At 43.5% G+C, this 16,155-nt stretch overlaps 1 protein-coding gene across 1 annotated transcript in view; it reads right to left on the bottom strand.

Moving 5' to 3' along the window:
- TAPBP (TAP binding protein) overlaps positions 1-16,155 on the bottom strand; it is a 39,729-nt gene that overhangs the window by 18,295 nt on the left and 5,279 nt on the right. Inside the window, exons 2-3 of the mRNA XM_030197213.1 lie at positions 13,485-13,712; positions 2,851-3,120 (exon numbers count right to left, since the gene is read on the bottom strand). Coding sequence (XP_030053073.1) covers positions 2,851-3,120; positions 13,485-13,712 — 498 coding nt within the window. The remainder of the gene's footprint in view (positions 1-2,850; positions 3,121-13,484; positions 13,713-16,155) is intronic.

Below are 16,155 nucleotides of genomic sequence, written 5' to 3'. Positions count from 1 at the left end.
TGACTTTTTCTGGGGAGTAGTCAATTTTGAATCTGATTGTAGGATGGTATGTATTGAAGGCAGAATAAAATTGTTTCAGAGTTTCTTCACCCTCCGTCCAAATCATAAAAATGTCATCGATGTACCGGTAGTATTTTAGAGGTTTGGTCTGGTGTGTATTCAGAAATGTCTCTTCCAGCTCAGCCATAAAAAGGTTGGCATAATAGGTACATCCTGATGGGAATAATAAATGTTGGAATATAAAAATTCAAAAATGCTGCATGTTAGTTAGAAATTGTTGTATAGTTAGATCGAGGTTGGATGGATGTTATATGCAGAGCCTGTATAACAATGTTTATGTTGCTGCAGTGTCAATAAAAACCGTTTAAACATAAAATATAACATGGTTAAAAACCACATACTGATAAAAATGCCCTGTAATACCAATTTATAAATTTAATAGCACATTTTTTTGTGTTATTCTAGGAAGGACCATGTACTGTAACAATCTGGTGTACAAGCGATACACGATTCAAAGGCACTATTATCTTTAAATAAAAAAGCAGTTTCTTAAAAAAAAAAAAAAAAAAAGGTTGGCATATTAGGGTGCTGTCCTGGTGCCCATCGCAGTGCTCATTATTTGTAGATAGATATCATTGTTAAAGCGGAAGTAGTTGTGAGTTAAAATGAATTTGATTAATTTTGTAATAGTTTCTGGTGAGTATTGATGGTCCAGTGTGGATTTTTTTAGGAGTCTTCCACATGCAGCTATGCCATCCGCATGTGGAATGTTGCTGTATAGTGATTCTACATCCATCGTGACCAGAAGGGTGTTAGGTGGTAGTTGCTTGATATTTTTCAATTTATTCAGAAAGTCTGTGGTGTCTTGTATGAAGCTGTTAGTTTTGTATACGAGAGGTTTCAGAATTCCCTCTGTGAATCCAGATATTTCTTCCGTGAGTGTGCCAATACCTGATATGATTGGTCTGCCAGGGTTTCCCGGTTTGTGGATCTTGGGTAGCATGTAGAATGTGCCCACAGAAGGCTGGTTTGGTATGAGTTTCTTCAGGTAAGGTTGCGCTTGTGTAGGAAATGTTTTGATAAGGTCTTTCAGCTGTTTTGTGTAATCCTGTGTGGGGTCCTCAGTTAGTTTCCTGTAGTATTTATTGTCTGAGAGCTGTCTGTGCCCATCTTCAATGTATTTTTGTATGTCCATAATTACCACTGCGCCTCCTTTGTCTGCGGGTTTGATGATAATGCGTTCGTTAGTTTGTAGTTCTGTAAACAGAAAGGCTACAACCACAAAATAATCTCCAAGAATATTGCCTCCTCCCTCAAAACACCCAGGGAGAATCTGCTACAGTACAGGAGAAAAAATCCACAGACAGAATCCCCCTTGTACTGACATACAATCCAGAGCTGGAAAAACTGAGGAAAATCATAAGAGATCTACAACCTATACTCCAGGAAGGATGAATTACTGAAAGAGATATTCCCATCCCCACCAGTACTGGCCTTCCGACAGCCACCCAACTTAAAACACAAGCTAATCAGAAGTAAACTTCCATCACAGACTGAAAAGGAACAGAAAGGCACACTTCCCTGTAATTTATCCAGTTGCAAACTATGCCAAAATATTTCACAGGACCCCACAGTCATCCACAAAGGAAAGATATTCAACATAAAGGAATCTTTCACTTGCTCATCTTCCAATGTGGTATATATCATTCAGTGTAAAAAATGTAACGAAGGATGCTATATTGGAGAAACAGGCCAGATGCTTAAGACAAGATTCAATTTACATAGACATCACATGAACAATACTGGTGCCAGTAGGGTTCCCACCCCTGTTGGTCAGCATTTTACAGGACCAGGACACTGTACCAATGACTTCATAGTGAGAATCCTGAAAGGTAACTTTAAAACCATACAAGAACGTAAGACCTTTGAAGTCAGAATGATTGAATATTTTAACACCCAACAGAAAGGACTTAACAAGGATCTGGGGTTCCTAGCCCATTATAAACCATAAAGCTGTATTTCTCTGTTGATCACCCCACCCCTCACCTATCCACACCCATCCTGTTAGAATATCAATGATATGCTTTGATGTCCCCATGCATACCTCCTACCCACCCCCATCCTCCCACCCTGTCAGTCTGTCATAGTAATGCTTGAATGTTTTCACTTATATACACTGTCAGCTAGCACATTTGCTTATTTCCGATCTGACGAAGAAGGGCAACCTTCGAAAGCTAATCAAGAAATGTACTAAGTTATGTCCAATAAAAAAGGTATCATCTTATTTTCTTTTCCATGTTTTATTTTGTTTGATTTCTATTGATAACCTTAAGAGTGGACTAACACGGCTACCGCACACCTTAGTAAAAGGACCCCTAAATATTTAACTGGGGGTTCTTAATGTGTTATTAAGATGTTATTGTATATGATGAGGTTTTTCTTTGGTTATTTAAGATAATAGAACTATTAGATTTTGTTAGTTACGTCCTAGTTTTGTGATGTCACAATGCAATTCTCAGGGGTTCTGATGTCATACTCTCACTTTCCTGCTCAGTAACTCATAGTGTCCCCAAGTTCACTGTCACCTCCCAGTGCTCCCCAGGCTGCAAGCTGGATCCAGATCCGCAGGACAGGGTTGATCCAGTCCTGGTTTTACCCCAATGCATGCTGGGATTTGTAGTCTTACTTTTCTTAGGGACTGCGATGGAGAAATCAGAGCTACAAATGCCTGCATGCAACAGAGATCCAGTTGGCAACCTTACCCCCTGCCCACTACTATCACTTTGTCACTTTTTGACACTGTGATGTCATACAGACCCGCACAATTCCAACAGATGAGACGCATCCTACCTACAGTACTTTTCACGTGCACTCCGTCCTCTCCCGGGCGCGAGATGGCTTGCTGAATGGTGGCCACACTAAACTTGCCATTGGATGACTGTAGGCTGCTGGAGAACCACTCGCTGCCCAGGTCCAAGGGGCTACGCTGCTCTTCGGTCAGTGATAACGCCCAGTCCACAAATGCTGCTTGTGGGCTGTATGCGTTAATCTCACACAACGGCATTTCATTGGAGCTCAGGGCACTGCTGAAAAGGGTATCCTGGAGCAGGAGGGTGGGATCTAATAGGAGATGAGAAGAGGAACATCACAGCCAAGACAAAATGACAGACCAGCCAGAGAAGAGAGATTCAGAGTCCCTTCTTGCTCCCCGCAACCAAATACAAGGACACTAGGTCCCAGGGAAGGGAGTGACCCCAATATCCTTCCTTATAATAAGGGCATTGTACCTCAGAGAAAAGAGATCCCAGCACCATCCTACACACCTCCCACAGCCAAATACTAGTCTTCAGGGAAGGGAGTGATCCCAGGACCCTCCTCCCCTGCGTCCCCCACCCCCCTACAGCCAAAAACAAGGGAAGTGTACTCCAGAGAAGAAAAAGATCCCAGGACCACTCTCCCCATCCCTCCTCCTCCCACAGTCAAACATAAGGACACTCTGCCTCAGAGAAGACCCCGAAACCCTACCCCCCCTCTCCACAGCCAAAATAGGACACCATATCCCAGAAGAGAGAGACCCAGGACCATCCTCCCTCATACAGCCAAATATAAGGACACCGTACCCCAGGGGAGAAAACAACTTCAGGACCCCTCTCCTCACAGAGCCAAAAACAAGGCTATGATGTGCTAGGGGTGAGGAAGGCCTCCAGACCATCCTCACTCTCCTCCCCTCAGTCACACTCCCACTTCTAAAACACAACTACATCTAAGCAGCTCCAAAACAGACAGACACACGGGAACAGAGTTATTCTATAGGGTACCTAGGTACCTTTATAAATGAGGGGCACAGAACCAGCCCCAACAGGGCACAAATTCACATGTACATCTACACCTGCTCTGAAGATGAGGTACCTCTGAGTGCACACCCTATGCTACCTGATGTATCTGCGGGCATCGGTGGCGATCCTTGGTCGGCTGCCACCCAGGGCGGATCGCCGCTGTGCACCCCCCCAACAGGTGCAGCAGCATCCGTCCCCCCCTGAGTGCAGCACAACACCCTTCCCGGGTGCATTCTTACCTGCTGGGAGCAGCCATGCGGCTGTCGGTTCTGCTGGTTCCCTGCTCCCTCTGCCCCGGTCGCTCAGATAGAGAATTTAAAAGTGAGCATGCCTCTTGGTTAGTGGTTTTTTTAAAGGAAAAGATACCATTTCGCAGACATAGGTACACAAAATATTTTACATGGCGTGCTGAATATATAATTAATTACCTAGAAGTTGCATTGAAAATATGGAACTTAAAAAATGCAAATTAGCGTTCTATCATAAAAACTTGTTGCTGGTGTCTCATATAATCACCCACTGTAAAGAACCTTTTCATGAGATACTTACAAACCGCATTAGCTAGCACAAAGAAGCAATTTGTCACACAACGGGCCCGTTATTGAAAATGCAAACTTGTGTAGATAGCAAAAATGTTTAGTTGTATGGATTAGTTGAAGCTAGCTTCCGCAGATAGCAAGAGTGCTTAATTGCATAAAGCACAGTGAGATTGTGCCGCCAAGTGAACCGAACAACTTCGCAGATGCTTGACAAAAGAAAAGAGTCGTTAATTTAGATTGTAGGAATATAATATCTGCCAGAATTAAAGAACAGAGCTTACCTTACTCTACAATTCGATGCACCAACTTTGGCAAGTAGCAGCCGATTCCGTGAACCGCCAAAAAGAGCGGGAACCGCTCAAGTTGAGATTTTAATGGTGAGCGTACGTTTTGATTGGTGACGTCAGCGTGATTTAAAGGAGACACCATTACGTACGCATAAATACACAGGATGTGCTACATACGTTAATGCGTATATAAATATTTACTTGTAAGTTACATTAAGGATGTAAAAATACAAAATTTTAAAATATATTTTTATAAAAGAAACATGCAGATTTCAACTCTACATATATGCTAAAAAATAGTCATTCAAAATTCTTAAAATAGGCACACAGTTCTATATTGTGTATGCGAACACCGGTTTGTGAACACACAGAAAAACCTTTTTCTGTATATAAGTTATAATGGACATAACACAACTCTTCCGTCCTCAGATTCCCTAATGTGGCTGAGCCACATGAACTCGATCTTACCACAACATCACCCTGTATTTGTTCACACCGGAGCCTGCAAAGGCCTCTCCGGTACTATGTAAGACACATTGAGCCTACAAACAGGTGGGAAAATGTGGGATACAAATGTAACAAATAAAATAAGTAAATAATATCAAAGATATTGAGTCAACGACCTCATCTTATTCAATGAAAACTAAGGAAACTATGAAAGCACTATGAATATCAAAAAGGCTAGAAGAATACTGTGAAATCCATTTCTGCGTTCAGACCTGCAGGTGAGATGGTGTTTAATTCAAAATAGGAGTCTCTGCTCACATTTGAGCAGGGCGTCGTCAAGGTTCCCCCCTCTCCAAGATAACCTGACTATTTTAAATACCATAAATTTGAGATCTGAGAAATCGTGTGAAAAGTCAATACAGTGCTGAACCAACGGAGTTGTTATGTTCCTTCCTTCTTATATTACTTCGATGTTCAATCATTCCGACTTTCCTAAGGGGTGATGACCCAGTGTTGGGGTTTCTGCAGGTCCTTCTGTGGGCACCACGGCAGAAGGGGCTATTATTTCTTTGATGTTTCTGCCACGAGTGTGGACTATCATTAGTCGTTTGTCTTTAAAGTCGTTTGTCGCCTCTCCGGTACTATGTAAGCCACATTGAGCCTACAAATAGGTGGGAAAATGTGGGATACAAATGTAACAAATAGATAAAATAAAGCAACGATGTCCTTCTAATATGTGCCAATGCCTTCTCATTATTTTCTGAATGTCTCCTGATCGTGCCTTCATAATCCCTTTGGCAATACATTGCGTGGGGTAGCCTCTGTTCAAAAATCTTTTAGCCATGGGTATCACTTCCTTGTTGAATTCTGTGTAATCACTGCATAGTCTTCTGAGGTAAAGGAACTGTGAATAGGGTAGATTCCATTTAAGGTTGCTATTATGGAAACTTTCAAAGTGGTTCTTATCTGTAGGTTTCCTACAGATATTGGTATTGAATGCCACAATTCAAATTGACAACTGATTCCTTTGCTGTCTTTTGTCGCATACTTTTGAACTTGTGTGACGGCACAATTTCACTAGTTCTTATGAAATTAAGCACTCGGTCCACTTAATTCATACAAATCTAACTCTGTGCTATTTAAACTACGGGCTTGTTGAGTGACATACCGCTTCCTCGCGTTAGCTTACACTGTTTCTAAGTATCGCATCATTTTATGATTAAGTTCTTCTTTATAGTGGGCGATTATATGAGACGCCAGGTATCAACTTTTATTATTGAACGCTTATGTATTTTCGAGAAATGCTCATGCAAGTATAACAACATATTATTCTTTCTTATGATGCAGGACTATGCTGCATAGGCTTTACTCGTATTCGATATGATTTGACATAAGTACATAAGTACATAAGTAGTGCCATACTGGGAAAGACCAAAGGTCCATCTAGCCCAGCATCCTGTCACCGACAGTGGCCAATCCAGGTCAAGGGCACCTGGCACGCTCCCCAAACGTAAAAACATTCCAGACAAGTTGTACCTAAAAATGAGGAATTTTTCCAGTCCATTTAATAGCGGTCTATGGACTTGTCCTTTAGGAATCTATCTAACCCCTTTTTAAACTCCGTCAAGCTAACTGCCCGTACCACGTTCTCCGGCAATGAATTCCAGAGTCTAATTACACGTTGGGTGAAGAAAAATTTTCTCCGATTCGTTTTAAATTTACCACACTGTAGCTTCAACTCATGCCCTCTAGTCCTAGTATTTTTGGATAGCGTGAACAGTCGCTTCACCTCCACCCGATCCATTCCACTCATTATTTTATACACTTCTATCATATCTCCCCTCAGCCGTCTCTTCTCCAAGCTGAAAAGCCCTAGCCTTCTCAGCCTCTCTTCATAGGAAAGTCGTCCCATCCCCACTATCATTTTCGTCGCCCTTCGCTGTACCTTTTCCAATTCTACTATATCTTTTTTGAGATACGGAGACCAGTACTGAACACAATACTCCAGGTGCGGTCGCACCATGGAGCGATACAACGGCATTATAACATCCGCACACCTGGACTCCATACCCTTCTTAATAACACCCAACATTCTATTCGCTTTCCTAGCCGCAGCAGCACACTGAGCAGAAGGTTTCAGCGTATCATCGACGACGACACCCAGATCCCTTTCTTGATCCGTAACTCCTAACGCGGAACCTTGCAAGACGTAGCTATAATTCGGGTTCCTCTTACCCACATGCATCACTTTGCACTTGTCAACATTGAACTTCATCTGCCACTTGCACGCCCATTCTCCCAGTCTCGCAAGGTCCTCCTGTAATCGTTCACATTCCTCCTGCGACTTGACGACCCTGAATAATTTTGTGTCATCGGCGAATTTAATTACCTCACTAGTTATTCCCATCTCTAGGTCATTTATAAATACATTAAAAAGCAACGGACCCAGCACAGACCCCTGCGGGACCCCACTAACTACCCTCCTCCACTGAGAATACTGGCCACGCAATCCTACTCTCTGCTTCCTATCTTTCAACCAGTTCTTAATCCATAATAATACCCTACCTCCGATTCCATGACTCTGCAATTTCTTCAGGAGTCTTTCGTGCGGCACTTTGTCAAACGCCTTCTGAAAATCCAGATATACAATATCAACCGGCTCCCCATTGTCCACATGTTTGCTTACCCCCTCAAAAAAATGCATTAGATTGGTGAGGCAAGACTTCCCTTCACTAAATCCGTGCTGACTTTGTCTCATCAGTCCATGTTTTTGTATATGCTCTGCAATTTTATTCTTAATAATAGCCTCCACCATCTTGCCCGGCACCGACGTCAGACTCACCGGTCTATAATTTCCCGGATCTCCTCTGGAACCCTTCTTAAAAATCGGAGTAACATTGGCTACCCTCCAGTCTTCCGGTATTACACTCGATTTTAGGGACAGATTGCATATTTCTAACAGTAGCTCCGCAAGTTCATTTTTTAGTTCTATTAATACTATTGACATCTATATATGAATATCTCATATTTTATTTTTTAATCTTTTGATGCAATATTATGTTCCAGCATATAAGACGAATAACGCCCTATGGATTTTTATTAATAAAAACAATCTTTTTTTTCTTTAGTCTATCATAACACGGTTTGTACGCTTATTGATACTCAAGACTTCACGCTTGGTAAAATATGCAGATTTCAACAACAGGTGGTTCTGTTTAGCTACATTTTGTATTATGCAAAATATTATTTATATCAATGTAAGGGGTTTCCTTTAAATTTGACTATATTGCAAGTTCTTTCTTGTAAGTGGCTATTTTGTATTATAAAAATACGAAGATTTAGATATTGATTTTTATTATCAAATATGTATGTTTTATTTTGACACTATTACTACATATGCATGTATGGTTTTATTTGCTCATGTTATTTTTATATGCTATATTATTCATTTACATATGAGGAGAAGCACACATTTCTATGTGTACATATGCTTTTGTTTGTTGTCCATATTTTACAGCTGTATTTATATTGTGTGTTTTTAGACCCCTGAGGCAGGAACTTCAAGCGCCGAAACACAGCCCGTGTCGGGTTTCCATTCCATTAAAGTTTTGCATCTTTCCAATCTTGGAGGCCCTTTTGTGCTTTTCTGTGTTGCTTATTGGACTTGTGTACTTTTCAACGCTCTCTTCTGCTACTAGACTTAGGAGTAATGTCAGGAAATTCTTTTTCATGGAGAGGGAGGTCAATGCCTGGAAAGCCCTCCCGAGGAAGGTGGTGGAGAAAAGACGGTGACGGAATTCAAAAAGATGTGGGATGAACACAGAGGATGAACAGATGGATGTAGAAATGTTATCATAAAGGAGACTATGATAAAATGAGAAGAACAGTGAAAAAAAAAACTTAGAGAAGCAACTACGAAGGTCAAACATTTACATCAGGCGTGGATGCTGTTCAAAAATACCATCCTGGAAGACCAAACGACAACTGGCACGGTTAAAAAGTGAGGTGAAGGAAGCTATTAGAGCTAAAAGAAAATCCTTCAGAAAATGTAAGAAGGATCCGACTGAAAATACTAAGAAACACCATAAGGAATGGCAAGTCAAATGCAAAGCGCTGATAAGGAAGACAAAGGGGGACTTTGAAAAAAAAGATTGCGTTGGAGACAAAAACACATAGCAAATTTTTTTAAAGTTATATTAAAAGCAAGAAGCCGGCAAAAGAATTGGTTGGATCGCTAGATGACTGAGGACTAAAAGGGGCAATCAGGGAAGACAAAGCCATAGCAGAGAGATTAAATGAATTCTTTGCTTCGGTCTTCACAGAGGAAGATTTGGGAGATACTGGTGCCAGAAATGGAATTCAAAGCTGACGAGTCAGAGAAACTGAATGAAATCTCTATAAACCTGGAGGATGTAATGGCTCAATTGGACAAATTAGAGTAGCAAATTCATCCCAGAGTACTGTGGAACTATTGCTGGTAATATATAATTTACCTTTAAAAGCAAGCATGGTACCACAAGATTGGAGGGTGGTCGATGTAACGCCGATTTTTAAAAAAGGTTCCAGAGGAGATCCGGGAAATTATAGACCGGTGAGTCTGACGTTGGTGCCAGGCAAAATGGTAGAGACTATTATAAAGAACAAAATTATAGAGCATATTCAAAAGCATGGATTAATGAGACAAAGAGGGGCATAATCGAACGTCACTGGCGAAATAGATCGCCGGCTATCTATTTTGGCGGTGGCGCAACAGCTGGCCGGAACCGTATTTTCGAAAAAGATGGCCGGCCATCTTTTTTTTTCGATAATACGGTTTAGCCCGGCCAAATGCCAGAGTTCACCGGGGTTGAGATCGCCGGTTTTGTTTTTCAGCGATAATGGAAAAAACTGCCGGCCATCTCAAACACGGCGAAATGAAAGGCATTTGGTCATGAGAGGAGCCAGCATTCGTAGTGCACTGGCCCCCCTGACATGCCAGGACACCAACTGGGCACCCTAGGGGTCAGTGCGGTGGACTTCAGAAAAAGCTCCCACATGCATAGCTCCCTTATGTTGGGTGCTGAGCCCCCCAACCCCCCCCCAAACCCCACTACCCACAAATGTACAACACTACCGTAGCTCTTAGGGGTGAAGGGGGCAACTACATGTGGGTACAGTGGGTTTTGGAGGGCTCCCATTTACCAGCACAAGTGTTACAGGTGGGGGGGAGGGATGGGCCTGGGTCCGCCTGCCTTAAGTGCACTGCAGTACCGACTAAAAGTGCTCCAGGGACCTGCATACATGCAGGCCTCTAGGACTTGTTGCTGCTCTCTTTGAAAAAGTCCTTTATTTGAAAAAGCACGTTTACTCACAGTTAACTGCAGATCAGAGGTTGTGCCCCACTGGCAAACAGTCTCCCTGGTACTGAGATTAGCAGTAGGTCAGAGCTGGCAGAATGGTGTACAATGCCCTCTTTCAGCAACATTCAAGGTAATAACCAAGTTCTCTAACGTGGGTAACACATGAAAGGGATCTAAAAGTGGCTGACAAAAATGGCCACTACCTCATGGACTACTGGAAAAAAAAAACTGTACACACTCTGACCCAGTTAGCAGGGGGAAAAGCACCATGGGAGTAGAGCCCACTACCCTATACCCACCACAATGCATTGCTGATGTAACTCTGCAGTGCACCTAACAGAAAAGGTGTCACAATCACCCGAGAGCCACATCACAACCAGGGAAAGGCTGTCAGAGGATAGAACACATTCTGCTGTCATGGAGGTGGGTATGGCATTTGAGGCTGGCATACAGGCTGGCAAAAAAGGTTTTTAGTTTTATTGTTTTAGTGTGGGAGGGGGTTGGTGACCACTGGGGGAGTTCGGGGAGGTCATCCCCAATTCCTTCCGATGGTCATCTGGTCAGTTGGGGCACCTTTTTGAGGCTTGGTCGTGAAAATTAAAGGACCAAGTAAACCCGGCGAAATACTGCTGAACGCCGCTTTTTTTTTTTCCATTATCCGTGAAAGCTGGCCATCTCGTAGCCACGCCCATGTCCCGCCTTCGCTTCACCGCTGACACGCCTCCTTGAACTTTCACCGGCGAGGCGATGGAAAAGCGGCGATGCTGTCAAAAAAGCCGCTTTCGATTATACTGATTTGGCCGCTTTTGCGAGATCGCCGGCTATCTCCCGATTTATGGCCGGCAATCACTTTCAAAAATAAGCTTGATAGTCAACATGGATTTAGTGAAGGGAAATCTTGCCTCACCAATCTGCTACATTTCTTTGAAGGGGTGAACAAACATGTGGATAAAGGTGAGCCGGTTGATACTGTGTATATGGATTTTCAAAAGGCATTTGACAAAGTACCTCATGAAAGACTCCAGAGGAAATTGGAGAGTCATGGGATAGGAGGTAGTGTCCTATTGTGGATTAAAAACTGGTTAAAAGATAGAAAACAGAGAGTAGGGTTAAATGGTCAGTATTCTCAATGGAGAAGGGTAGTTAGTGGGGTTCCTCAGAGGTCTGTGCTAGGACCGTTGCTTTTTAACATATTTATAAATGACCTAGAGATGGGAGTAACTAGTGAGGTAATTAAATTTGCTGATGACACAAAGTTATTCAAAGTTGTTAAATTGCAAGAGGATTGTGAAAAATTACAAGAGGACCATACAAGGCTGGGCATCTAAATGGCAGATTTATGACATTTAATGTGAGCAAGTGCAAAGTGATGCATGTGTGAAAGAGGAACCTGAATTATAGCTATGTAATGCAAGGTTCCACATTAGGAGTCACCGACCAGGAAAGGGATCTATGAATAATCGTTGTTGATACGTTGAAACCCTCTGCTCAGTGTGCGGTGGCAGCTAAGAAAGGAAATAAAATATTAGGTGTTATTAGGAAAGGAATGGAAAACAAAAATGAGGACATTATAATGCTTTTGTATCACTCCATGGTGCGACTGCACCTCGAATATTGTGTTCAACTCTAGTCACCGCATTTCAAAAAAGATATAGTGGAATTAAAAAAGGTACAGAGAAGGGCGATTAAAATGATAAAGGGGATGGGACAACTTCCCTAAGAGGAAAGGCTAAAGCGGCTAGGCCTCTTCAGCTTGGAGAAAAGATGACTGAGGGGAGATATGATAGAGGTTTATAAAATAATGAGTGGAGTTGAACGGGTAGATGTGAAGTGTCTGTTCACGCTTTCCAAAAATACTAGGACTAGGGGGCATGTGATGAAGCTACAATGTAGTAAATTTAAAACAAATCGGAGAAAAGTTTTCTTCACTCAACGTGTAATTAAACTCTGGAACTTGTTGCCAGAGAATGTGCTAAAAGCAGTTAGTTTAGCGGGTTTAAAAAAAGGTTTGGATAGCTTCCTAAAGGAAAAGTCCTTAAGCCATTATTAAAATAGACTTTGGGAAAATCCACTGCTTATTTCTAGGATAAGCAGCATAAAATGTATTGTAGTTTTTTGGGATCTTGCCAGGTACCTGTCACCTGGATTGGCCACCGGTCTGTCCCAGTATGGCAATACTTATGTACGGCTGCATGAGTGTTTGATGTGTTGAGCGGTGCTTAGATGGCGACTCCAGCTGTGAAGAACTAAGGCTGGGGCCGGGCAGACTTGTACGGTCTGTGGCAATCTGGTATCCCAGCGACTATCTTCAGATGCCATTTACCTATACCTCCTTTACGTATGCGAGTGGTGCATTAATGCAGATGCCCAGTTATAGAATTGGCAGACTGAAGTGACGAAAAACGATTTTACTGCCGCCGCCTCCATTTCTGTGCCTGAGCAGATGTACACACCACTCCACCTGCCAACCCTGGTCTGTCTGCACGCCCCTACAGGCTCACCACAGCTCCATGGTTTCCCCCCAACAGGCTGGCTGGCTCTGTATTACCCCATTGCATGTAGGGAAAGGTAGTTCTGAACCCTGTAAGGGAAGGAATTTCCATGCAGGGCCACAGAGCGGCAAGGCAGGATCAGCCCAGTAGGAAACTATGGAGCTGGCTGGCAGTCCTACCACACCCAGAAATACAAATATCTCCACGGATGGGCAGAACTGCCAAGTTACCCAGTTCCAAGATGGAGACTTTTTTAGCCAGTCCTGTTTTTAAACTTACATCCCAAAGCAGTGTGGGATTTGTAGTCCACAGTTCGTCGTGTTGAAATCAGCACCACGATGAGGTTGGCAGAAATTCAGAACTGGCCTAAAATCTCTCTCTTGGAACTGGAAGCTCTGGATGGAACACCCTCCACACTGATCCAAAGAGAAGGCAGAAGCTGTGGGGGGAGGGGGGAGGGGAGGGGAGCTGAGGCTCTGTGTATCTATTGTGCCCTGTTAACTCCACTCTGATATCAAAGAAAGGGATAAGGGCTTCTGCTTACCCATGAGGTCAAAGATCATGCCAGGCTCCAGATGGTCTGGAGGGGTGAAGTCCAGGGGTCTTCGAAAGTGTCCATTTTCTCTGAGCAAAAGGAGGGCCTCCTTCTGATTGACGGCCTTGGGGAAGGACCCCGCACGGCTCTCCACCTCCTCCACGTACCAGCAGTTGATGAGAGGCCCCAGAGAGCTCTTCTCCGTAGAACATGGGTATAACAGCACCAATGCCACCACTGTCAAAGATCACATGATACAGATAAGTCAGTTGCAACACCAGCCTAATGCTAGAACTCCAACACCACTGCCATTATTATGTGATCACATGGCAGGAATCAACCAATCACTCCACACACAATTTCCTTCCTTCCATTACATGCGGATTCTACATACATATGACCTGGAGCGTCGGGGACACAGAGAATTTTAGCCAAACAACTACTGGCATGATTGATCATGGGTTTCTATTAGTATATGCCTCTGGTCTCCACTCCCAGGCCACGAATGCTTCCAAAGGGTCAGGTTTTCAGGATATCCCTAATGAAAGTGCGTCAACCATCAAGTAACTACCTCACTCTTTATTGACAATTCCATGAATTTCTTTACTGAAAACTCTCAACATTAAAATGGTATAAAACCTTATATACTTCCTAAATGATATTAACCCAACTCATCCTCACCATTCACTCCTCATTCAATCACGTGGGTTCAAACAGCCACCGAACTCTTTAAACATCTAATACTTCTGATGTTTACTCCCCTATAGGATTTATACTGTATTAACTAGAGCAAATCAGATAGCTATTATCTCAAGTAAAGAGTCTAAATATTTATTGTGACAATTTCCATCAATTCCTAAAATCCACAAAAGTGTTTTGGCACCTCCAGGACGTCCAACTGTTAATGGCAGGGGCTCGTTATTATAGACTCTTTCACAATACTTGGACTAGCATTTACGTTCAGAAGAGTTAATGATCTCCTCGTACGTGCGAGATACATCTAATTTATTACAAATGTTGGACTTGGAAAATGTTGGATTTTCAGGTAGATGAAAATCAGTCAATACAGTTGATCACACTTGATTTGAACGCCCTTTTTACCCACATACCGCAAAGGGCAGCGTTAGAGACGATTGTATGGCAGTTGGATAATATGGATTATTCTATGCAACAAATTGAGGGCTCTGTTTACTAAGCCACGTTCTAAGCACGTTAACATCTTTAATGCACGTTAACCAATATCTATAGGCGACTACTTGGTTAGCACGTGTGCTAACTGTAGGCATGTTAAAAACCAGGGGCGTATCTGGACTTCGGCGGGAGGGGGGGCCAGAGCCAGAGGGCACATTTTAGCACCCCCCCCCCGCCGACAACCCTCTCCACCCCCCTCCTGCCGCCAACCCTCCCCCGCCGCTGTCACCTACCTTTGCTGGTGGGGGACCCCAACCCCCGCCAGCAGAGGTCCTTCCGTTGCAAAGCTGGTGGGGGACCCCAACCCCTGCCAGCCGAGGTCCTCTCTTCCGTTGCAGCAAAGCTTCCTTCAGACGTCAGACTCAGAACAGGAAACTTTGCTGCAATGGAAGAGAGAACCTCGGCTGGCGGGGGTTGGGGTCCCCCGCCAGCAAAGATAGGCGACGGTGGGTTGGCGGCGGGAAGCGGGTGGAGAGGGTTGTTGGCAGGGGGGAACAGGCCCCATGGCCCCACACAGATACATCCCTGTTAAAAACGCTAACGCATCTTAGTAAACAGGGCCCTGAATTTTTAAACCAAGTTGCTGAATTGATAACCACCAAAAATTATTTTGTTTTTGAGCAAAAGTATTTTTTATAGGTAAAGGGGGTTGCCATGGGGGCCACAGTAGCCCCCACAGTAGCGTGCCTATATATTGTGATAAAAGTCACATCCAGGATAGTTGGGTTAAGGCAGTGTCAGTTTGAAATACAAGTCCCAGAAGGCATTGCAGGCAAGGAGCCAGGGGGGTGAGATGAGGAACCTGGACTGGACTCCTAGCTGCAATGGGGGAAGACATGGGTGTAAGCTGGCAGGACGTGTAGATGGGCTGCAACTAGGGAGAAAGAAAGTTAGGAAACCCTGTGTGCAGGAGCTCATCATTAGTCTAATGCTTAACTCAGCTGGTATGGGTGTGGGGGAAGCTAATGGAAGGAGAATGATTGGTTGTGAGAGCAGAAGCCAGGGATTGATTAGGCAGGTGGGAAGGAGTCCCAGAGGAGAGAGAGAAGCAGTTTCAGGCTGAAAACCCTTGGGTAAGAGAGGTCCCTAAAGTACTGAAGCAGGCTGAAATCCCTTGGGGGTGAGGAAGTCCCAAAAGTATTTGCAGGCTGAAAATCCTTGGGTAAGGGATGCCCCTAAAGTATTGAGTTTACCAGTGAAGCTGATGCAGGGTGAAATCCCTTGGTTATGAGGAGTCCCCAAAGTAGTGAACTCTCCTGAAGGTAAAGAGAGTAGAAGGTAGAAACTGGTGCTTTGTGATTTAACTGTGATGATGAATTGAAAGAACTGCTTCTGTTTGGAATTGAACTACTGTTTATTGTGCACTGGATAAAGAGCCCAGATTGGAGCTGACTGTGAGCCTGTACTGAATCCTGGTACGTGCTGATAGCCTAACGCTTAAAGGGGACTATTTGCCACACACTTTCAGGGTGGATTACTTGTGCTTAAG

Source organism: Microcaecilia unicolor, chromosome 3, assembly GCF_901765095.1.
Source record: "Microcaecilia unicolor chromosome 3, aMicUni1.1, whole genome shotgun sequence".
Lineage (NCBI taxonomy): Eukaryota > Metazoa > Chordata > Amphibia > Gymnophiona > Siphonopidae > Microcaecilia > Microcaecilia unicolor.
This window is presented reverse-complemented; position numbering and strand designations above follow the sequence as displayed.